This window comes from Convolutriloba macropyga, chromosome 8 (assembly GCF_964194025.1).
Source record: "Convolutriloba macropyga chromosome 8, txConMacr16.3, whole genome shotgun sequence".
Classification (NCBI taxonomy): Eukaryota; Metazoa; Xenacoelomorpha; order Acoela; family Convolutidae; genus Convolutriloba; species Convolutriloba macropyga.
In genome coordinates, this window is record NC_134475.1 from 3320791 (window position 1) to 3346085 (window position 25295).

Genomic DNA, 25295 nt, shown 5'->3' on the forward strand with positions numbered 1-25295 from the left:
AAATGGTTCAACTGGATGACCTATGAACATCAAAGGACCCTCATTTTAGAGGATCTATGAAAAATACACAACAAAAATAAGAAAAAGCACTAAACAACGTCACAATTTTTTTGAAATCTTATGAAAATACATGATAACACAGCTATAAACTGTCACTATTCATCAACTGCAACATAAAAAAATGATAAAGTTTGCTTCCACAAAAATGGACAGTATCTGTCATCAATGGAACAAAATTAAATGTCAAAACAAAAAAAACTAAGGGCAGAGCTCAAAAACTTGATCAAAACTTTCAAAAACAATTCATTTGAAGGTCAATAAAATAATTAAAAATCAACTAAAACCTTTAAAAAACGTTCGTTTTTGTCTTAAAAGAAAACATTGTCGAGTTCCATAACAAAGATTATGAGATACGACGGATAAAAAACAACAAAAACAGTCAAAAACCAAAATTTCAATCGTATTTTGCGAGAAAACTGTTTCGAATCAATTGAAACCGTATAATATTCACTAATAACGTTCGGTATTTTTCTTTTAAGTCCAATGGGACCTGTTATTAGGGTGCTTTTGCGAGGCACAAAAATAACATCACAATTAGAATAATGTCTAAAAGTTAAAAAACTTTTATGACAACTTAAATGAAATCTTTTATGAAAACAAAATTTTTAACTGCTAGAGAAGATAACATTCCGTTCCCTGAAAATTTGAGCGACCTGCGAGGCTGTGAGAAAAATAAACAGAATTTTGAAATAAATAACAAAATTCAAAAGAAAACTCAACTCACAATTTCTTTTAACAAAGTTTTTGAAAGACCTAAGAGCCTTCAGGTATCAACTGAAGGCTTTTGATGGGTTCACTCATACCATTTTTGAAACTAAGTCAAAAGAGTGCAAAAAGAAAAAATGTGGCCAGAACACAGTATTTGACTCTCAAGCTATGAAGTTAATGTGGAAGCCATGATAACCTTAAAACTTTCTTTGGAAACAATATGCTGCGCCTCTTTACGTGAATATGAGATGTCAATAAATGACCTGTGATAGAACACATTTTAGTCTGTAATAAATGCAGAAAAAATTGCCTGATTACTTTTTCAGAACAACATCGCCCCAATATTTCTATACCAAGTTTTCATTGTCGATAAACCCATGATGGTACCAAATTTAGTCTTTATGTTGCTGAGTGTTAAATAAAAATAGGTTATTGTCCAAAAAAAACAATAAAGTTAATTGCCAAAAAAACTTTTAAAAATTGTAATTCAATTTGCATAAAGTTTGTTTCAATTTAACGAAACGCAAACTAAAAAAATTAATACAGAACACTGACGAAGGAAGGGTAAGCAAAAATTACCCCCCTTTTGAATTTATTCAAAAATGCGTCAACTGCTTTTACGTCTATATTTTCTGTGAAAATGTAAATGACAAAGAGTGGGCTAATGAAACATACTACATGCCCTATTTGATGAAAATGCGGCGAGTTTGAGAAGTTTAGCTTATTTTTATTTGAAAATTAGTCGGTTCAAACAATTCAGCAACACTCTTCTGTTTTTAGTCAAAACCAATTACACTATTAATTAATTTAACAAAACTTTGCAGAAGTGACAAAAAATGCAAAAAAAATCCGGAAAAGACAACGACTATTACACTAATGTTCACAAAACTGTAAATTGCGGTAACTGCCTGAAAAAAAAACGAAACTGAAATGAAGTTTTTTTAATTCCATATTTTAAGCTGAAATGGCTTTCTGCTCAAATCGTTCACAATTTTCTACAATAAATTAATTGATCAGCTAAAATTGACTGAACAAATTTGAGTCTTTTGAGTATTTAGTTCCTCTCCCACTAGATTTGGCCGGAAAGAAATTCTAATTTGGAGTAAAAGATGCCACAATTCGCAAAAATCAAACCCCCGAAAAGTTTTAAGACTGCCGCTTGATTATTCTTTATACAAAAGCAAACTTTTCCTTCAGGTCTGTTCAAACCTGATAGAAAGCCCTGTCTGACTTCTCTGGGTAATAAAAACAGTTCAAAATCAAACAGTAAGAAAATTAGAAAAGAAAACAAAAAGCGAATGTAGTATAATTTGTGTGACATAAAAAGAGTTGACGATTGACGAATTACAATTGTCGTCTATTAAGAAGTGGAAGTTAGGAAGTTATCAGACGATGTGAAAATGGCAATCAGTAATAAAAAAAGTCGGGAAAAGTTTTCAGTCATGCTTCAAAATGATCACTGAACTCCAAACGTCTAAACATAGCCGGCACATTGCCGGAAAATAGCCGCGATAGACGCTTGTGGCCCTCCATTATTTGAAACAGCTTAAGAAAAAAGAGAGACAGATCGACCACCAGTCCTTTAGCAGAACACTAGAATTTTTGGGTAATATTCAGACTATCAATATTATGACATATACGGTCTAAACAAAGCCCTAAAAGAGGTTTTTTTAAATCGATATTTGAAATCAAAAACTAATAATCAAGCATTAAGGCATGTAAGTTTTAACTAGTATATGTTCATAAAATTTAAAGTTCCATAAGTGAGTTCAAAAGTCATTTTTTTGAGTGAGGTAAGTCACGCAATTGGCCTATAAGCAGCATTGACACCACGTACACAAATTTAAATTGCAAAGCAGTAGAAGTCACTGAAGTCAATGAAACAGTCAATTCTAAGAAGTCAGGTTGTATGAATCATCGATGGAGACGACGAATTAAAAAAAAACAAAGCAGGACAAACTCTGACGTAAAATTCAAAGAATTTTCAATGAGTAAACAGAAAAATAGACCTAGAACAGACTATGAATGGATTGCAAAAACCATTTGGAAAAAAATTCTATCCAAAAAAATTGAAAAAAGGGTAAAAACCAAAGTGAAATTGCCGCATGTGAACAAAAAACTACTAGCGAGAAAGCGAATTTTTGTTCAAACACCGTTTTCTCACACCACTTTAAAATTAGAGCGAAAAAATTCACGCCGCAAAACCACTCGCTTTTTTGCTCCATTTCCTGTTTGGGCGTGACCAAAATCACAACTCCAATTTGACTTCAAAAATCATGAAAATGTGTGAACAGATCTTGAAAAAAAGACAGCGCCCCAATACAATTCAAATTCTTTCAATTGTAAAAAACCACGATGTCAACGATAATAGCCACTATCGCTTCGCGGCTATTAAAAAGAAAAAAAGTTGCTACAGACAAGTTACGAAGGGGCAAAAATTTTACGAAGCTAAAGTAGTATAAATTGTTTGATATAGGAACAGTTGAAAATTATTGAATTATAATTGTCGTCTATTAAGATGTGGCAGTTGATGTGAAAATGGCCAGCAGTAATGAAAAAGTCTGGAAAAGTGGAAAATATTTAAGTAATGGTTCAAAATGATCACTGAACTCCATGTTTTAAAAAAAACATTGCTGGCAGATTGCCAGAAAATAGCCGCAAAAGCTTCGTAGATCTGCAGTCTCAAAAAAACAGTAAAAAAAACAGACCAAAAAAGTTCGTCTTTTCATTGAGGCTGATATGTTATATTTTGACTAAAAATCTGTTTAAGTTTCTGCTGCCTCTATTAGCTGCTATCAAATAACCTTCATTTAGCGTGACACACACCCATTTAACATTATCTCTTTGAATTAAAGTAAATAAAAGTCAATTTCAAAGTGAGGAAGTCATTTTTGGGAGTGAGGTAAGTCAAGTGTGACCAAAAACTTAATCACGCGAATGAGCAAAAAACTCGCTCCACTAAGAGCGAAAAATGACGTCACGCACGCAATTCAGTAGAAATTGCATGAACGAATGAACCAAAGGTGGCTGTGACGTCACATGGTCGTCACAAAAATCATGACGACAAAATAAAAAAACATAGCAGGACAAGTCCTGACGTACAATAAATTTTCATTGACTAAACAGAAAAACTAGACCTAGAATGGACTTTGAGTGAATTGAGAAAACCATTTTAAAAAAATCAGCTCAAAAAATAAAAAAAAAACAGAAAATCAATGTCAAAATGCCACATGTGAACAAAAAAACCACTAGCGAGAAATGAAAAATTAATTCAAACAAAAAATTAGGCCTAGAATGAGCTGTGAATGGATTGGGAAAACCAATTAAAAAAATCCCATCCAAAAAATCGAAAAAACAGTAAAAATCAGAGTGAAGTTGCCGCATGTGAACAAAAAACCACTATTGAGAAACCGAATTTTTGTTCAAACACCGTTTTCTCACTCTACTTTAAAATTAGAGCGAAAAAATTCACGCCGCAAAACCACTCGCTTTTTCGCTCCATTTCCTGTTTGGGCGTGACCAAAATCACAACTCCAATTTGACTTCAAAAATCATGAAAATGTGTGAACAGATCTTAAAAAAACATAGCCGGAAGAGTTCCGGAAACGACTCGAAGTAGAAATCTGACTATTCTCACTAATCAGATGCATCAACGGCATATTACCAATCGACATACAGTGTAAATAATTCACAAAAAAAAGACTGGAGAACTGGAAACTTGAAAAAGGACAAAATCAAAAAATAATGTTCTCTAAAAACCCAAACAAAATTCTCTACAAAAAGATAACATACATCTTCCCATACATAACTTATAGAAAACAATTAGTTATATATTTGGCTAGATCAATCGCCCACCTAGTACTTGCAGAGAAACGTTAAAGAACAAACTAAAAAAAGACTAAGAAAAACTCTTTAACAAAATTAGAGTTTTGTATAATTTGTTTAAATGAAAACTGCCCTGCTAAGCCTTCAAGTGCAAATTAATAGTAATAGTAACAACAACAAAAATGCTCCTTATTGAGAAAAAGTTTCCAGCAAAAAACATTAAATTGGAAGAAATAGGCAAGAAACTTAGAAAAAAGACAAAAAGTGGCCAAAATTTGCTCTGATTTATCAGATTTTCTTTAACAAAAACAACTCTAAACCAATATCAATCAAAATGAGAGACATCCAAAAGAACTACAACAACTGAATTCCGTTAGAAAACTCTCCAAATGCTATCAAAGGTTGAGGAAGAATAGAAACGAGATTTAAAACCCAATTGAACAAAAAAAAACGAGGAAGAAGTAAGGTGTTTTTTAAATTTTACAAGAAAAAACAAAGCCAAATAAATTTAATTTGAGCAAATAGAGCAAGGAAATGCTCGCGAAATAATGTGCAAGTCATAACAAGCTAAAAAAATTGTCTACGATTGAAAAAAAAAACGAAAAAAAGCAAAAAATTAAAAAAATGGTTAAGAAATTCTCATTTCTTCTGCCACTTTTCATCAAAAAAAATGTTTTATACCAACAAATTTGTAATCAGTTTGTATCCCTGATATTCCTTGAGTAACGAGCTTCTATGCAATTTGCACTTAAAGCAGTAAAACAAAACAAAAGGCCAAAATACATTAAAATTCGTCGAAAAATCAGCAAAACTGATCAAAAACCTCCAAATTTGCATAAAACTCAAATTAACTACTTGAAACCTTAAATTCTTATCAGAACGAGCCCGAATCCAATACAATATCATAATCAAACCTCATAAACAAGAAAAATTGCAAAAAAACTGCTTTTAAAAGCCGCACGTGAACAAAAAAATTTCGCTCGCTCAGAGAAAATTTTTTCACACATTTCTCGCTCTCTCAAAAACAGCGGTATGAACAAAAAACCACTCTCGTTGCGCTCCGCTCTTCACTTTTGTTCAGCAACCAAATCACTCCAAATTTTTTCACGCGTTTCATTTCCCGCTTCAAAATTCACTCCAATAAAATTGATTATAAAAAAGGACTTCTCCAATACTCCTCTTCGAGTCGTAAAAAGACAGCGCCCCAATACAATTCAAATTCTTTGAATTGTAAAAAACCAAGAGAAGGCCAATAATAGCCCCAGCTATCGCTTTGCGGCTATTAAACATTTGCAGCAAAAATTTTACGGAGGGTGCACCTTAGTTAGCATATGAGTGCAGATCTAAATTTAACACATCGACCAATTCTACTATAAGACAATCGACAATAACAACAATAGCTCCAAAAACCTAAAAAATTCCGTTGTTTTCGAAACAGTGCTTTGAGGAAATATTACCTAAGTTTTGCAAAAGAGTTTTAATGTGAGAGATATCAATTGTAATGTCAAGCAGTATTAGAAATGTCTGGAAAAGTAATCAGTATTGCTTCAAAATGATCGAGAAAGTCCAAAGGTACAAATCAACTAAAATTTACAGCAAAGACCTTAAGAAGGGAGCACTTTAGTTAGCATATGTGTGCAGATAGAAAATGAACACATCAGCCAATTCTAGTAAAAAAAAGATTGACAACAAGAGCTCCGAAAAGAATAAAAATGCCAATGTTTTCGTAAATGTGGTCTTTGCCAAATATTACCTAAGTTTTGCAAAAATTTCTGCGAGAATGTCTTATTAAAATACAAATCATTTTCCCCTCGCAGCTTAAATCAAAACATGCGAAATTTTTGACTGACAGCGAATTGATATAGTCTCTCATTAATTTTAAAAAAATATCACCTTGGGCCGGAGAACAAACAATTTTCATTCAAATGAGGAATTGGACGTGGTGATAAAAATCTCTTGATTTCCATCGAGAGATATAATTTACAATGCCAAAGGAAGTGTCAAGTCAAGACACTTACAATATCATGGAGGAATTTTTAAACTGTTGAGGTTTATAGAATAACAAAGATATGCCAAAATTAATTACTCTTTATATGTAAACCCGTCTCTTTAGTTATATATTACGGCTAATTGATAAATGAAATAACTAATTACCTTTGGTTGGATATATTTGATGGTAGAATCGTTGAGTGTCGCTGTGATAGAGTACCTAGCACCTGTAGTATCCAAAATCGCTTCATTGATTTCTGGAGTGATGCTTATCAGAAAGGCACCTTCCTGAAAAGTAACCAGTGAAACGAAAAAATATAGAAGTTCAAAAAAATCAATAAATTACCAAAAGTTTAAGCATGCTTAATTTCTGAGCGAATGTTTTTATTTCTGAGCGAAAGATTTTTGAGAGCAAACCATGATAGAAAGAAACTGGATATTTTCAATAACCTACTCCCCCGTATTTTATGGATCCCACTCCAAGTTACCGAAAACAGTCAATCAATACCATTCTATGGTACCAGAAAAAATCTGAAACAAGTACCATTTTTGGGTGCCTCGTGAAATCCATTATCTGTTCAGGAAAAATTCATGGTTTATCAGGATTTATGCAACCTTCATCGCAAATGGTATTCACTGCTTAGAAGAAAAGTTCCAATTGAAAATTTTTATAGATTACTTGGTAGTTGAGAAATTTTTGTTTTTATATCTGAAGCTTAAACAGTTACTGAAAAAATTAACAAATCAGTTTTCTTCTATATGATTTTTTCAAGGAAGTTGTCAATGTTATCCGCAAAAGCCCCAAAAAGAAGATTTTGTTGAAAACGTTATTCTACTTTGGCGTGACTTAAAATTTTTTTGGAAGTATCTTGTGTATAATTGAGGGTCCCTATTTTCAGTCACTTTTTGTAAATTATTTATTATCCAATTGTAATTAACTTGTAACTTTTTATTTGATTAAACAATGATAAACAAGGTTACAATAAACTGCTTAAAATTTAAAGCGCAAACCCGTGTCTAATTGCCTCTAACTGCTTGTTTCGTGACTAAATTTTCCGATTAATACCTTGCTGAAATCGACAACAAATTTGAGCGTCGCCTGTCTTCTCGAGATTGTGACCTTGTCAGATGTTCCGTCATCAAGTGTTCCATTTTCATTCATCACTTTTTCACACGTGATGGTGTCATCCTCGTCAGGAGGATTGAACTCTTTGGGGTCCATGTCTTGTGGGCATTCGTGCGGCGAAGCAGAGGCAGAGGCCGAAGATGGAGCAGAAGAGACATCTGAACAAGAAACCCCAACCAATTTGGAAAATTGATCAAAAATTGATGTTATGTTGTGTTTTTGTGAAATGCTTTCCAGGATAACGTGATCGTGCGTCATATGATTGTAAAAGAACCTTGACGACAAAAAATCACGAGAAGGCGAATATCACTTTGCGTCTATTAAGCATCCGATCTGGTAAAAACGACTAGTTGAAGCAAAGATGAATTTTTTTTCAGTGCATCTCTTTTTACAATTTCAGTGTTATGAAGGCCAATGATTTTGATTTTAAAATTACCGGAAAGAAGAGTAAGCGGTTTTAAAATGACTTATCAGTAGCTTTAAGGTGAATAGTGAACCATTTAGAGCCACCAGATTGAAAACCTGAGAAAATTGGGGAGTTGGATTTAACGCAAATTCAGAAAATGATCAAATTTTAAAAAAAATGTACATAACTTTCAAGCTACCTGTAATATGCATAATTTTGAAAGCTATCTTGGGGTCAAAATTGTTGAAATTAGGTAAATGCCATTGTTAGGGCCACTTGATTACATGATATTACCAAGAGGATATTGCAGTGGTACCTTAAAGTGCTTTAATTAGTATTCGCCCATTTTCGACGAAAACTTAGTTAAAAATTTTCACCTAATGGCTATAAAAATTCTGTTCATCTAGCCCACTTTCCGCCTAGTATCCCACACCCTTCAACTTTGTTTGGCTCTAAAACAACTATAAAAACTAGCACGTGAGGCATTTCCTGCATTAAATTTGCTCCAAAATAATTGATTATAAACGACACGACTTCAATACTCCTCTTTCAGTCGTAAAAATGGTCGGAAATATTAGCCAGATGAGAGGCGGCTATTAATTAATAAAGTGTACACATGTCAATTCTAAATGTTTGTATCTGATGGAGGGGAAATGAAAGAGTTCCAAATGGGAAAACTCACTCTCGCATGAAATGAACTTGGGCTCGACATCAGCTTCCTCACAACCCTTGATTTTGAGTACTACCAACTCAGTCACAATCGCATAAGCCTCTGGGGAGGTAGCGTCATTACTAAACATAATGCTCTTTACTGAGTTGCCGCTGGGATCTTCAATGGTTGGAAGCTCATTCACTGTGATCCAGACAGGAGCAGTCTGAAAAAACAAAAGATTGCTCAAAATATAATTGTGAGATGTATCCAAGACATCCTCAAATTAATTTTTTACACGCCTATAAAATTATAATGTTATATTAAAAATTTAATGGTTAGGATCATTAATCTTATTAGAATAATATCCTAGGATTTTTTTGCTTATTTATAATGATGTATATAAACTGTAACGGACAGTTCACTTCTTAGCTCTTTCCCCTTACACGCATTTGTTAGTCATATAACCTATAGCCCACATAATGGGGTTTAAAGTGGGAAACACCCCACTTCTTATTCTCATTAGTTTATTCACGCAGGCAAGTGAAGTAAAAAAAACTTTGTTTTCAGAAAAAATACTAGGAGAAAAGGAAACAGATTCTATAGTTGTATATGATGTCGGCTGCGATTGAAAATGGAATTTCACTTCAGTCATGAATTTTCAAAAACTAAATCTGACCTCTACTCTCGGGTCCCGTTATTCACATGTGACCAGAAAAAAATCTTATTTCGATATGTATACAAGAAAAACATCAATTGAACTAGCATAAAAATTAGTTTCTCTAGCGTCATTAGAGGTTTAGATTTTTCCACTTTCTTTTAACAACCTTAAAGTCAATCATTTGCGATTTGATTTGAAATTAACTTTAAGGTTTTCAAATTTGCCAGCAAAGAACTTGAAATTTCGTGTGCTTACGAATACTTCAAAGAACAGAAATCAGAAATTCCGCTGCGTGTAAACTTTGAAATTGAATTGATAAATTTTGTCTACTCCATTTTGAACACTAAAAAATACTGAACGTCCAAGGCGTACTCAACATTGAATGTAAGGAGTGAAGAACTTCTTTTCGTTTTTTTCAAACTACGGTGTATTTCGTACAATCCGAGTAAAAATCTTTCCCATTTCTTCTTGAACGAGTTGAGTGCTGAAGTATCAAATGCATACTCCTAAACAGACATTCTTCTTCTATTTGGTGACTACATCATTGACCAAATCAATAAAAAGGAGAAAGAATTACTTGATAACTTTACATCTGGTCTGGCACTTAACCCAACAAATGTGGACACTCACACTCGCACCAGCAAAAACAATCAATCGCTTATCGATCACTGCTTCATGACAAAAAATCAAATTGTAGAATGGAAAGTATAATTGCCGCCCCTTGAGGATGACCACAACATCATATTTTATCAGAGTAATTAGAAATGATAGGGAGCAACGAAGATAGATACTTTTTTTAGAAGAGACATGAAATATTTCTCGGGGGAGAAATTCAACAGAGACTTGGCTTTTGAGGACTGGCGACCTATGTATCAACAGAAAAATTTGGATGACATTTTTAAAAAATTTAAAGAAATTTTTCAAAGTGTACTTGATCAACATGCAACTATACAGATTTGTGATTCTTCAGTAAAACAAAACAAAAAAGTGATAAACCATGGATATCCAAGGAACTCATTTGTACAATCAATACAAATTTTCTCAAAACAACGATGAATTCGACGAGTTCAAAAAATGCCGTAACTTAGTGAACCGAAAAGTACCAGATGAACATCACATATTTTCTTTTGGTTTTTTAAAGCAATGTGAAACATCGAGGCAGAAATGGAATTTTATGAATAAAAAGTTAGAAAACCACACAGAAGGTATTAATGTGTCTGAAATTGAAAAAGACGGAGCCAATACCGTTGACAAAAAAGCAATCTGCAAAGCATCCAGTAAATTTTGTGAGGAAATGAGCAAATATTCTGGTGATTTCGTTCCTCTCAATATCCATAAGTTGGACCACTGTTATGAAAAAATCAATTTCAGACAATTGACATCAAAAGAAATCTACAAAACCATTGACAGTTTAGAAAACAGTAAATCATCGGTTCCAGGATTTGTCCATGCGTGGGCTTTAAAGGCGGCGAAATACGCAATTGGTACTCAACTGCAATTTATTTTTAAAGAACCGTATTCAAAACAGTGTCTTTCCAACTATTCTAAAACATGCATATGCCACACCAATTCACAAAAAAGTATCAACAGCACAAGTGTGCAACAGTCGACCAATTTCGGTCACACCATCTTTTGCTAAGCTTTTTGAGAAGCTTCTGTTGAATAGAGAGCAATTTGGATTCGAGATCAAAAAAATATTCAACGAATATGCTCTATTGTTTTTCACTGTGACAGTAATAGAAAACCAGGAAAATGGGAAAATTATTGCAGCAATTTTCTTAGACCTTGCAAAAGCATTCAATTCATTTCGCACAAAAAATTTCTTGAAAAAAGCAGAGTGCTTTAGCTTCTCTGAGCCTGCAGTTAGTTTATTGAATTCTTTGCTCAAAGAAAGATCACAATGCGTCAAAATAGGCACCATGGTTTCAGAACACATTTTCGTTAATCATGGAGTACCGCAAGGCACAGTGTTAGGACCCCTAATTTTTCCTTTATACGTTAACGATTTTTCCGAAAAAATCAAAAGTGACTTTGAGATTGTTCAATTTACAAACGACACTAGTATTTTATGTCGATATGAACCAGTAGAAAAAATTTCAACAACAATTTAAAATATTTTTTTGAAGACGGACAGTTACTTGAAGGAAAATCAACTCACTTTGAATGCTGATAGAACAGAACTACTTTATTTTTCTATTTAATAAAATCTGCTGAGAGTTGTCGTTATCTAGGAATACACCTTGACTCAAAATTGACGTTTGAAGCACATCTAAATGTAGTTTTTAAAAAAAATAACCGCCGCCTTTCGTTCACTATATCTGGTAAGAAACCATATACTTTTGGAAGTAAGGTTGCTGTTTTTGAAATCTTTAGCCCTGTCTCATTTGGCATTCAGTGGAGCTTATGTACAAACTTTGCCAGCAAAAAACATGCAGCATATAAATGGACAGATTGATTGGAGCGTAAAAGTGTGTTATATGCGTCGTAAATTCGATCATTGTCGTGATATCCTTCTCAAATCGCATGTCCTGAAATCGCAAGCTGAATTAAGTATTTCAAAGTTTAGTATATTGAAACTCCACACAGACTTGAATCAGAGGATAGTATCAGAAAAATGTGCGAACCACCTACAGTTAAAACAGAACAACCGACAAAACAGTTGATAACAAGAACGCAAAAGCATAATAAGCAGAGTAAAAGATCTTTGATTTTGAAGAGCATACAAAAAAGGAATGAGTTAACGTAAGAGCGACGGAAAACAAAACTCTTTTCAAAAGAATTTTAACAGAGTTTTTGCAACGTCAGCAATGAAATTTTTCAATAGGTAGACCGTTAGGATCATTTGTGTCTGATTTTTATATATGGTGGAACGAACAGCTTAATGGGTAACATCAATTAATAACCAGAAGATTAATGTATAATTTTGATTATTTCAATAAATCTTCCTGATCACGTGGAAGGCATGTAAACTTCAACCTTTCGGTTATATTATTAATTTACATGTTTGAAAAAAACGGAAGTTACATCAGCAAAAATTGAATCAAATACACAAGAGTGTTAGAACAATACCAAAAGAAAAAATTTAACAAAAATTGTAAATAATCAAGAAAAAAATTATATGCTTATTTCACGTATTTGCGGGGGGGGGGGGGGGGGTGACATTTGCGGGCGGGGGACTCGAAAAAAGCCCTATTACGCGATAGGTCGTGTAAACTTACACTATTTTCTTGTACTAAATCTTATGTTCTTTTGAGATTCAAACAACAAATTAATATTATTAATCTTATATCCTTCACCCACCCCTATTGGAGCTGAGGCCTCTTTGAACAAATAGCTGGAGCCTGTTGAAATGGGTTCAATTTGGAATTTCTCACCACCACCTCTTACCCCTATTTGTTTTCACCGCGTTCTCGGTGGCAGTGAATTATTTTTTAAATAACATATAATTGGGAAGTGTATCCACGACAAATCAATTTTCTACATGCCTATAAAAACATCATGTTATATTCAAAGTTTAATGGTTAGGATCATTAATCTTATTAGAATAATAATCTAGGAATTATTTTTGTGCTTTTCATAATGATGTATACACACTGTAAGGGAAATTCCACATCTTGTCTATTTCCCATTACACTCTCTTGTTAGTCATATAACTTATACCCCCCTCCATAATGAAGGCATTTAATGGGAAACACCCCACAGCCAAATGAATTTATAAAATTGGATCGTATTTTCTGCCCCCCCCCCCCCCCACCACCAGCTTAGTGGGTGCATATTATTTTCACCCCCAGACGCACGTGCCGTATTTTTACATAATGATATACTATATAATGGCACGTGCTCTGTAACTGGGGGTGCATAACGTACTGGATGAGGGACACAAACGGATAAGATGCAAAAAATTTGTTTACAGAAAAATCAACTGGAGAAAGCGAAGCAGATTCTATACTTGGACATGATGACGTCTGCGATGAAAATGGAAATCCCTTCAGTCATGGAACTTCAAAAACAACATCTGACCTCTACTCTTGGGTTTTCATTCACGTGTGACCATGAAAAAATCTTATTTTGATATGTATACGAGAAAAAATTAACTAAATTTTTTAGCATAAATATTAGTTTCTCTAGCGTCATTAGAGGTTGACATTTTCCACATTTTCCTCAACATTAAAGTTAATCAATTTGCTATTTGATTTGAGGCTGAGTTTAAGGTATTTAAAACTGCCAGCCAAAAATTTGAAATTTTGACACGCGAGAAAGCGATAAGTCCTATTAGCGATAAGTCGTGTAATCTTACACTATTTTCTTGTGTTAAGTCTTACGTTCTTTTGACAAAATTATTATAATTCTTCTTATAACTTTCACTTACCCCTATTGGAGCTGAGGCCTCTTTGAACAAATAGCTGACGCCTGGTGATACGGGTTCAATTTGGAATCTATCACCACCACGCATGAAAGAGATGGCAATTTGAAGTTCAGGGTCGCTGGATGAACTCAAGATGATCATTTGCTCAAAACTAACAGCCGCCTAAAAGAAATCAGTCAAAATTATCAGAAACAACTACCTGAAAACCATAATAAACGTGAGAAAATTAAAAACATTAAATTAGACTAACACCAAATGGATATGTCTGCTCTTTGATGTATCGCTGCATGGTGGCGTCACAAACTTTGCCTGTCTGGCCACTGACAAGAGGAGAAGTACCAGCAACTGGCCCAGTAACCTCAGTTCCTCCTCCACCAGCAGAAACACTTGCAGATCCTGCTTCACCAGCAGAAACACTTCCAGTACTTCCGCCAGCTTCAGAAACACTTGCAGATCCTCCTTCACCGGCAGAAACACTTCCAGTACTTCCGGCAGCTTCAGAAACACTTGCAGATCCTCCTTCACCAGCAGAAACGCTTGCAGATCCTCCTTCACCGGCAGAAACGCTTGCAGATCCTCCTTCACCAGCAGAAACACTTCCCGTATTTCCGGCAGCTTCAGAAACACTTGCAGATTGTCCTTCACCAGCAGAAATACTTGCGGATCCTCCTTCACCAGCAGAAACACTTGCAGATCCTCTTTCACCAGCAGAAATACTTGCAGATCCTCCTTCGCCTGCAGAAACACTTGCAGATCCTCCTTCACCAGCAGAAATACTTGCGGATCCCCCTTCACCAGCAGAAACACTTGCAGATCCTCCTTCACCAGCAGAAACGCTTGCAGATCCTCCTTCACCTGCAGAAACACTTGCGGATCCTCCTTCACCAGCAGAAACACTTCCCGTACTTCCGGCAGCTTCAGAAACACTTGCAGATCCTCCTTCTACAGCAGAAATACTTGCGGATCCTCCTTCACCAGCAAAAACACTTGCAGATCCTCCTTCACCAGCAGAAATACTTGCAGATCCTCCTTCACCTGCAGAAACACTTGCAGTTCCTCCTTCACCAGCAGAAACACTTCCAGTACCTCCGCCAGCTGCAGAAACGCTTTTCGACCCTCCTGAAGGCTGAGTGCCAGGAGTGAATCTCGGAATGAGAGTTGTTTGAACATTGCTCGGAACAGGTATTGAGAACATTTCAGTTATTCCACAAGGGCTGATGGTTGTAATTCCAGCTGTCGATGATTGCGACGAAGCTGAAGCGGTTAATAACTACACAATTTTCGGCTGAGCTTTTTGTTTTGTGAAACCCTTTTATCACATGAAAAACATAACAATCGCGTGGATACGGAGAATTAATGATTTTGTTATATTGGTATAATATATTTGCTAAGACTTAACGGCAAAAGCAGTTACCTGAGACTATTTTAAAAGCTAATCAAAACAAAAAAATATTTGCCAATATAATAAAAATCGGCGACGATTGACGGACGGTAAACATTTTTGCGACTGTGAACGATTAAGTGTGGCGAGGTCGACAGTTATTGTTTTAACCCATTTTGAGCGACTGAATATCTTCCCAATTAAATCATTTCAAATTTATATTTTTTTTAAAAAATCGGAAAACCCAGAAATGAGCCAGAGCGTAAAACACTTGACTGACAGAAACCTTTACTTAATATATATGGTGCCTTATCACTTGGCTGGACTATGACAGCAAGCTTGCCAAAAAAATTGTTTCGACAAAATACAGGCGCCATTTTTTAAAAAAACCCTATTTTGATTTTACTGAAGGCAAAAAGTTGGTTAATATCCAACATTATTACGCAGAAACTTTTCCTATAACCCTGATTTTAAGTGAAAGAACTCTTCTCAATTTTCCCAGTTAAAATAATTTGCATTGAAAATTTCAAACTACAACTATTACAGAATATTATCCAGTTGGAAAAATCATTTTAACCGTTTGTCATTCAAAAACTGAACAAAAACGCAAGTTTAATTTTGATTGCTTAAATGCGAAATATTAGCAATTGAAACAGTTTGTTTTTTGAAACTCTGGAAAAGAATGATGCCTATCCATGTGACGTTGGGATTACAGTTGAGCCACCGTTGCATTTTCTCTCAAATTTATAAGTAAATGGATAAAAGTACTAGTGTAGATGATCACTGGTGCAGAAAATATTTTCAGAAAGTGATTAATTGTAGGTGCATTTTTTGTTTAGAAACTGAATGTTTACGTCACAAGGTTGCCGAGTGCTAACTTACTTGTGACCTTTAGTACATTTTCTTGATCTGTCAACCACCAAAGTTGAAAATGAATATCGAACCACAAATTCCTAAAACTCCTCAATTGAGTTTTAGCAATTAATTTGTTGTTTTCAGGTCAATCGCAAGTGAAAAAGTTTCAACCTTTTCGCAAATATCTTGAAAAATTAGTTTGATATTTCTTTAGCATTGCAGATCAGATATCATGAGAGTATTCGATTGTTTATTTGCATTGGTTATTCTACCTTCCCCAGTTTAGCAGCTGAGCAGTCGACTTTATGAAAAGACTTATAAAGTCAACCTGGCGGGGGGGGGGGGGGGGTGGGGTGGGGGTTGGGGGGACGTATGTCCCTACCTTAAATCCTTAAATACACGGTCGACCTCCTAGTAATGGTCGACCTAAAGTCTTTTCATAAACACACTTTTAATTAACATTGAGTACTTACGTTTCTCACAAGCCTCTATGTTGAACTTCAAGAGAACTGATTCTATGTTTCCGTCACAGATTTTAGTCAAATTGGCTGTGCCCGCATCCGGGGACTGTTTCTTTCTGAGTTGAATGACAGTTATCTCCAATTTAGTTATGCGAAGTGCACTTGGATTGGAAGGCTCGTACGAATCGTCCAGAGGTATTACCTAAAAGTTGTTACTTTAAACTGCGCTGCTCTTAAAATTTGAAACAAAAACTGTCCCAAAAACACGTTGATTCAGTTTGGTTTCATTTTGATCACTCATTTTCCATTTACAATCTTGTACTAAAATACACTCAATTTTGGTCGCCTTCATTACAAATTACCAAAAATAGAAGGACCGCCAACGACCACATACAACTCGGAATATATCAATCGACCACACAAAATATTGAACAAAAAAGAATGCATTCGAAACTAAAATTCCTCCCAGAATGAGATGGGTCGGAAATATCACTCAAATTTGTCATCAAAGACGCCAAAAGTTGACAAACAGCGAGACCCCGAAAGTTGTTAGGACGGCCGCTTGATTATTCTTCTATCGCATGTTAAACTGTTCTTCAAATGCTGTTGAAACCTAACAAGCATTGACTGATCGCTTTGGGTAATAAAAAACAGTGCAAAATGAGTCAGAAAAAAGAAAATTAGAAAAGAACTGAAGTCAAGCTTCTAACGGCAAGCGCTCAAAAAACAACAATCGTTCAAATTGGTTAATGAAAAAACATCCGAACATTAGCGAGTTATAATTGTCGTTTTTTATGAGAAGGAAGCGTCTTAAGAGATGTGAAAAAAGCAAGCAATAATGGAAAAGTCTGGAAAAGTAATCAGTAATGCATAAAAACGATCATTGCACTAAAACGTTTAGATCAATAAACATATTCAGCAAAAATTTTACGAAATTTATAGAACATCAAAGATAAGCCAAATGTTAAGACTCTTTTTTAATTAAAACTGAAGTCCCCTGGTGAAACGCTTCTCCAAAATAAGTTACAAAACTTTGTAACTTCCTAAATAAATGGCTGTGGATTTATTTCTCAATAATTGGAATTTTACCAAATTGGTAAAAAGCTAATTAGTACGGCTAATTGATTAATGAAATAACTAATTACCATTGGGCCGATATATCTGATGGTAGAATCGTCCAGTGTCGCTTTGATATAGTATTGAGCAGTTGTAGAATCCACAGTTGCTTCATCAACTACTTCTGGAGTGATGCTTATCAAAAAGGCACCATCCTGAAAAAAACCAGTGAAACGTAACTCTAATTTTATATCAATTCAAAAAAAATTCAAGAAATTACAAAAATGTTAAGCATACCTAATTTCTGAGCAACTGTTTTTATGCCTGAGCAAAAGACTTTAGAGAGCAAAGTTTGATAAAAACTGGAAATTTTCCATAACCTCCTACCCCGTATTATACGGACCCTCCTCCAAGTTACCTTAAACAGTAAATCAATATCATTCTATGGTACAAACAAAAAAGATCTGAAATAATAAGTACCATTTTTGATAGCGTCAAGAAATCCATTGTCTGTTCAGGACAAATTCATGGTTGATAAAGATTTATGCAACCTTCATCGCAATTGGTATGTTCTAGAGACGACATTAGTTAAAATTTTTCAAGTGCAAAAATTATTATTGTTCTCTATTTTTAGAAAGAAACCCTTTGGCCACTTAGAAGACACGTACTATGGAAAATTTATATAGAATACATGGTAGTTGAGAAATTTTTGTTTTTAATCTTGAACAGTTACTGAAAAACTCAACAAATCCGTTTTCTGCTATTTGATTTTTTTTCACGGAAGTTGTCAATGTTTCCGCAAAAGCCCTAAAATTAAAATTTGACCGCAAACGTTAATCTGCCTTGGCGTGACTTAAAGTTTCTTGGAATTATCTTGTGTATAATTCAGGGTCCCTATTTTGCGTCATTTTTTTGCGCTTAGTTTGTTATCCAGTTGTAATTAAATTGTATTTTATTTGATTAGGCCTCAAATATACATTTTGCTCCGGGTGTATTTGCCCACAAATTTCACTATTTGGATGATATCTCGTACCGTGTTTATTAGACTTAAATTAAGAAAAACCCAAGTTAATAAATAGCTAAACAAATGGTCCTCGCCTACTTTATTGCGAATTTCAAATAAATCTTCACTGCAATTGAGGCTTATCGATAGTGGTTGGGAAATTTCCAAAATTGAATCTTGACCAGTAACCAAAAAGTTTGAAAAAAACAGTTCTACGCTAAAAAAAATCACTGGTCAATGTTGCCATCGCGAGAGTCCCAGAAATAAAAATTCGGTGGCAGAATGTAATCTAACGTGGCAGGACATCATGTTTTCCTGAATTAGCTGGTAACTATGGTTCCCTATTCTGATTCAAGATTTGGTTCTTTGCCGTATTAGACCACCAGCTTAGCGGTCAGATATCCTATAGCACCCCATTATGGTATATTTACCATAAAAGGGGACTAAATTTTCATGAGGGATAAAATGGGAAAGACCCTAAGATTTTTGCTCTTATCTCCTGTCTTTTAAGTTAATTTTTTTTGTTTGTACATGCAATGATGAAGTAAGATTATATTTCAGAGAGGGACTTGATTGTTCATTTTTCAAGCCGTACTATACTATTACCTTGCCGAAGTCGATAACAAATCTGAGGAGGTCGTCATTTCCTCCCGTGACTGTGACCTTGTCAGATGTTCCGTCATCAAGGGTTCCATCTTCATTCATCACTTTTTCACACGTGATGGTGTCATCCTCGTCAGGAGGGTTGAACTCTTTGGGGTCCATGTCTTGTGGGCATTCGTACGGCGAAACAGAGGCCGAAGCCGAAGGTGAAACAGAGACAGAAGCCGAAGGTGAAACAGAAGAGACAGCTGAAAAATTATCGTAAAAATGGTCAAAAAAGACAAAACTGATTGTTTTTGAGAAATGCTTTCCATGATAACTGTCAAAACGGAAAAAGAGGTACCAAACTATAATAAACGTTCAATAATTTTGAACAAAAAATGCAATGTTTATGAGTAAATCCCCATTTTTTGATTAATGAACGCCGGCAGACATTTGCTATCTGCCGAAATGTTAGAAAGAAATTATTCTCATAATAACCTTTTCCCATATCAGCGACCCTTCTCCTCCAACAAAAAAAGTTAATTAAAATTTTCAAACTAAAATCGTTACAGAAAATTATTCAAATGCAAAAAAAACATTCGAACTGTTTGTCTTAAAATGTTGAATAAAAACCAAATTCAATGAGAAAATTTTTTCATTTTTTTTATTTGCATTGGTTATTTTAGTTTAACATATTGAGTACTTACGCTTCTCACAAGCCTCTATGTTGAACTTCATGAGAACTGATTCTATGTTTCCATCACATATTTTAGTCAAATTGGCTGTGCCCGCATCCGGGGACTGTTTCTTTCTGAGTTGAATGACAGTTATCTCCAATTTAGTTATGCGAAGTGCACTTGGATTGGACGACTCGTACGAATCGTCTAGAGGTATTACCTAAAAATTGTTTATTTAAACTGGGCTGCTCTTAGTTTTAAAACAAAAACTGTCCCAAAAAACACGCTGATTCAGCTGGGTTTCATTTTGATTACTCATATTCCATTTACAATCATGTACTAAATTAGACAAAATTTTGGTCGCCTTCATTACAAATTACCAAAAATATAAAGACCGCCCACGTCCATATACACCTCGGAAAATATGAATCGGCCACTTAAAATACAGAACAAAAAAGAAGGCATTCGAAACTAAAATTCCTCCCAGAATGAGATGGGTCGGAAAAATCACTCTAATTTGTAATCAAAGACGCCAAAAGCTGACAAACAGCGAGACCCCGAAAGTTGTTAGGACAGCCGCTTGATTATTCTTCTATCACATGGCAAACTGTTCTTCAAATGCTGTTCAAACCAAACAAGCATTGACTGATCGCTTTGGGTAATATAAAAAACAGTGAAAAATGAGTCAGAAAAAAGAAAATTAGAAAAGAACTGAAGTCAAGCTTCTAACGGCAAGCGCTCAAAAAACGACAATCGTTCAAATTGGTTAATGAAAAAACATCCAAACATTAGCGAGTTATAATTGTCGTTTTTTATGAGAAGGAAGCGTCTTAAGAGATGTGAAAAAAGCAAGCAATAATGCAAAAGTCTGGAAAAGTAATCAGTGATGCATAAAAACGATCATTGCACTAAAACGTTTAGATCAATAAACATATTCAGAAAAAATTTTACGAAATTTATAGAACATCAAAGATAAGCCAAATGTTAAGACTCTTTTTAATTAAAACTGAAGTCCCCTGGTGAAACGCTTCCCAAAAATGGGTTACAAAACTTGGCAACTTCTTTAAAAAATGGCTGCGGATTTTTTCTCAATAATTAGAATTTTTAAGGAATTGGTAAAAAGATAATTAGTACAGTTAATTGATTCATGAAATAACTAATTACCATTGGGCCGATATATGCGACGGTAGAATCGTCCAATGTCGCTTTGATATAGTACTGAGCAGTTGTAGAATCCACAGTTGCTTCATCAACTACTTCTGGAGTGATGCTTATCAAAAAGTCACCATCCTGAAAAAAACCAGTGAAACGTAACTCTAATTTTATATCAATTCAAAAAGAATTCAAGAAATTACCAAAAGGTTAAGCATATTTAGTTTCTGAACAAATGTTTTGATGCCTGAGCAAAAGACTTTTGAGAGCAAAGTTTGATAAAAACTGGAAATTTTCCATAATCTCCTCCCCCGTATTTTATGGACCCTCCTCCAAGTTACCTTAAACAGTATATCAATATCATTCTGTTGTACAAACAGAAAAGATCTGAAATAAGTAAGTATCATTTTTGAGAGCGTCGAGAAATCAATAAACTGTTCAGGACAAATTCGTGGTTGATAAGGATTTATGCAAACTTCATCGCAAATGCTATGTTCTAGAGACGACAATAGTTAAAGTTATTTGAAAATGCAAACATTACTATTATTTTCTACTTTAAGAAAAAACCCTTTTGCCGCTTAGAATAAAAGTTACAACAAAAAAACTTTTATAGATTACATGGTAGTTGAAATTTTTCTTTAAAACTGAATCGAAAAAAGTTACTAAAAAACTCGACAAATAAGTTTTCTGTTATTTGCAATTTCAAGGAAGTTGTCAATGTTTCCGCTAAAGCCGCAAACTGAAAATTTAACCGCAAATTAAATCTACCTTGGCGTGACTTAAAGTTTCTTGGAATTATCTTGTGTATAATTCATGGTCTCTATTTTGCGTCATTTTTTTGCGCTTTATTTGTTATCCACTTGTAATTAATTTGTATTTTATTTGATTAGTCATCAAATTATACATTTTTCTCCGGGTATATTTGCCCACAAATTTCACTATTAGGATGATATCTCGTACCGTATTTATTAGACTTAAATTAAGAACAACACAAGTTAATAAATATCTACACAAATGGTCCTCGCCTAATTAACTGCGAATTTCAAATATATCGTCCCTGCAATTGAGGACTAATCGATAGTCGTTGGGAAATTTCCAAAGCTGAAACTTAACCAGTTAAAAAAAAATTTGAAAAAAGCTAATAAAAATCAGTGGTCGATTTTGCCATCGAGAGTGTCCCAGAAATGAAAACTCGGTGGCAGAATGTAATCTAATGTGGCAAGACATCATATATTCTTGAATTAACTGCTAACTATGTTTCCCTTTTCTGATTCAAGAATTGGGTTTCTGCCGTAACAGACATCCAGCTTAGCGGTCAGATAGCCTATAGCACCCCATTATGGTATATTTACCATAAAGGGGACTAAATTTTCATGAGGGATAAAATGGGAAAGACCCTAAGATTTTTGCCCTTATCTCCTGTCTTTTAAGTTAATTTTTTTTGTTTGTACATGCAATGATGAAGTAAGATTATATTTCAGAGAGGGACTTGATTGTTCATTTTTCAAGCCGTACTATACTATTACCTTGCCGAAGTCTATAACAAATCTGAGGAGGTCGTCATTTCCTCCCGTGACTGTGACCTTGTCAGATGTTCCGTCATCAAGGGTTCCATCTTCATTCATCACTTTTTCACACGTGATGGTGTCATCCTCGTCAGGAGGGTTGAACTCTTTGGGGTCCATGTCTTGTGGGCATTCGTACGGCGAAACAGAGGCCGAAGCCGAAGGTGAAACAGAGACAGAAGCCGAAGGTGAAACAGAAGAGACAGCTGAAAAATTATCGTAAAAATGGTCAAAAAAGACAAAACTGATTGTTTTTGAGAAATGCTTTCCATGATAACTGTCAAAACGGAAAAAGAGGTACCAAACTATAATAAACGTTCAATAATTTTGAACAAAAAATGCAATGTTTATGAGTAAATCCCCATTTTTTGATTAATGAACGCCGGCAGACATTTGCTATCTGCCGAAATGTTAGAAAGAAATTATTCTCATAATAACCTTTTCCCATATCAGCGACCCTTCTCCTCCAACAAAAAAAGTTAAATTAAATTTTCAAACTGAAATCGTTACAGAAAATTATTCAAATGCAAAACAATATTCGAACTGTTTGTCTTAAAATGTTGAATAAAAACCAAATTCAATGAAAACATTTTTTCATTTGTTTATTTGCATTGGTTATTTTAGTTTAACATATTGAGTACTTACGTTTTTCACAAGCCTCTATGTTGAACTTCATGAGAACTGATTCTATGTTTCCATCACATATTTTAGTCAAATTGGCTGTGCCCGCATCCGGGGACTGTTTCTTTCTGAGTTGAATGACAGTTATCTCCAATTTAGTTATGCGAAGTGCACTTGGATTGGACGACTCGTACGAATCGTCTAGAGGTATTACCTAAAAATTGTTTATTTAAACTGGGCTGCTCTTAGTTTTAAAACAAAAACTGTCCCAAAAAACAAAATGGCTGTGGATTTTTTCTCAATAATTAGAATTTTTAAGAAATTGGTAAAAAGATAATTAGTACAGCTAATTGATTCATGAAATAACTAATTACCATTGGGCCGATATATGCGACGGTAGAATCGTCCAATGTCGCTTTGATATAGTACCGAGCAGTTGTAGAATCCACAGTTGCTTCATCAACTACTTCTGGAGTGATGCTTATCAAAAAGGCACCATCCTGAAAAAAACCAGTGAAACGTATTTCTAATTTTATATCAATTCAAAAAGAATTCAAGAAATTACCAAAAGGTTAAGCATATTTAGTTTCTGAACAAATGTTTTGATGCCTGAGCAAAAGACTTTTGAGAGCAAAGTTTGATAAAAACTGGAAATTTTCCATAATCTCCTCCCCCGTATTTTATGGACCCTCCTCCAAGTTACCTTAAACAGTATATCAATATCATTCTGTTGTACAAACAGAAAAGATCTGAAATAAGTAAGTATCATTTTTGAGAGCGTCGAGAAATCAATAAACTGTTCAGGACAAATTCGTGGTTGATAAGGATTTATGCAAACTTCATCGCAAATGCTATGTTCTAGAGACGACAATAGTTAAAGTTATTTGAAAATGCAAACATTACAATTATTTTCTACTTTAAGAAAAAACCCTTTTGCCGCTTAGAATAAAAGTTACAACAAAAAAACTTTTATAGATTACATGGTAGTTGAAATTTTTCTTTAAAACTGAATCGTAAACAGTTACTAGTAATTAATTTGTATTTTATTTGATTAGTCATAAAATTATACATTTTTCTCTGGGTATATTTGCCCACAAATTTCACTATTAGGATGATATCTCGTACCGTATTTATTAGACTTAAATTAAGAACAACACAAGTTAATAAATATCTACACAAATGGTCCTCGCCTAATTAACTGCGAATTTCAAATATATCGTCCCTGCAATTGAGGACTTATCGATAGTCGTTGGGAAATTTCCAAAGCTGAAACTTAACCAGTTAAAAAAAATTTGAAAAAAGCTAATAAAAATCAGTGGTCGATTTTGCCATCGAGAGTGTCCCAGAAATGAAAACTCGGTGGCAGAATGTAATCTAATGTGGCAAGACATCATATATTCTTGAATTAACTGCTAACTATGTTTCCCTTTTCTGATTCAAGAATTGGGTTTCTGCCGTAACAGACATCCAGCTTAGCGGTCAGATAGCCTATAGCACCCCATTATGGTATATTTACCATAAAAGGGGACTAAATTTTCATGAGGGATAAAATGGGAAAGACCCTAAGATTTTTGCCCTTATCTCCTGTCTTTTAAGTTAATTTTTTTTGTTTGTACATGCAATGATGAAGTAAAATTATATTTCAGAGAGGGACTTGATTGTTCATTTTTCAAGCCGTACTATACTATTACCTTGCCGAAGTCGATAACAAATCTGAGGAGGTCGTCATTTCCTCCCGTGACTGTGACCTTGTCAGATGTTCCGTCATCAAGGGTTCCATCTACATTCATCACTTTTTCACACGTGATGGTGTCATCCTCGTCAGGAGGGTTGAACTCTTTGGGGTCCATGTCTTGTGGGCATTCGTACGGCGAAACAGAGGCCGAAGCCGAAGGTGAAACAGAGACAGAAGCCGAAGGTGAAACAGAAGAGACAGCTGAAAAATTATCGTAAAAATGGTCAAAAAAGACAAAACTGATTGTTTTTGAGAAATGCTTTCCATGATAACTGTCAAAACGGAAAAAGAGGTACCAAACTATAATAAACGTTCAATAATTTTGAACAAAAAATGCAATGTTTATGAGTAAATCCCCATTTTTTGATTAATGAACGCCGGCAGACATTTCTATCTGCCGAAATGTTAGAAAGA

At 34.5% G+C, this 25295-nt stretch overlaps 1 protein-coding gene across 1 annotated transcript in view; it reads right to left on the reverse strand.

Annotated features, from left to right (window-relative positions):
• LOC142344323 (uncharacterized) overlaps positions 1–25295 on the reverse strand; it is a 111319-nt gene that overhangs the window by 18561 nt on the left and 67463 nt on the right. Inside the window, exons 35-48 of the mRNA XM_075395911.1 lie at positions 24838–25082; positions 23521–23646; positions 23171–23360; positions 22487–22731; positions 20973–21098; positions 19839–20028; positions 19153–19397; positions 17633–17758; positions 16500–16689; positions 14041–15044; positions 13794–13952; positions 8797–8989; positions 7649–7866; positions 6748–6870 (exon numbers count right to left, since the gene is read on the reverse strand). Coding sequence (XP_075252026.1) covers positions 6748–6870; positions 7649–7866; positions 8797–8989; positions 13794–13952; positions 14041–15044; positions 16500–16689; positions 17633–17758; positions 19153–19397; positions 19839–20028; positions 20973–21098; positions 22487–22731; positions 23171–23360; positions 23521–23646; positions 24838–25082 — 3380 coding nt within the window. The remainder of the gene's footprint in view (positions 1–6747; positions 6871–7648; positions 7867–8796; positions 8990–13793; positions 13953–14040; positions 15045–16499; positions 16690–17632; positions 17759–19152; positions 19398–19838; positions 20029–20972; positions 21099–22486; positions 22732–23170; positions 23361–23520; positions 23647–24837; positions 25083–25295) is intronic.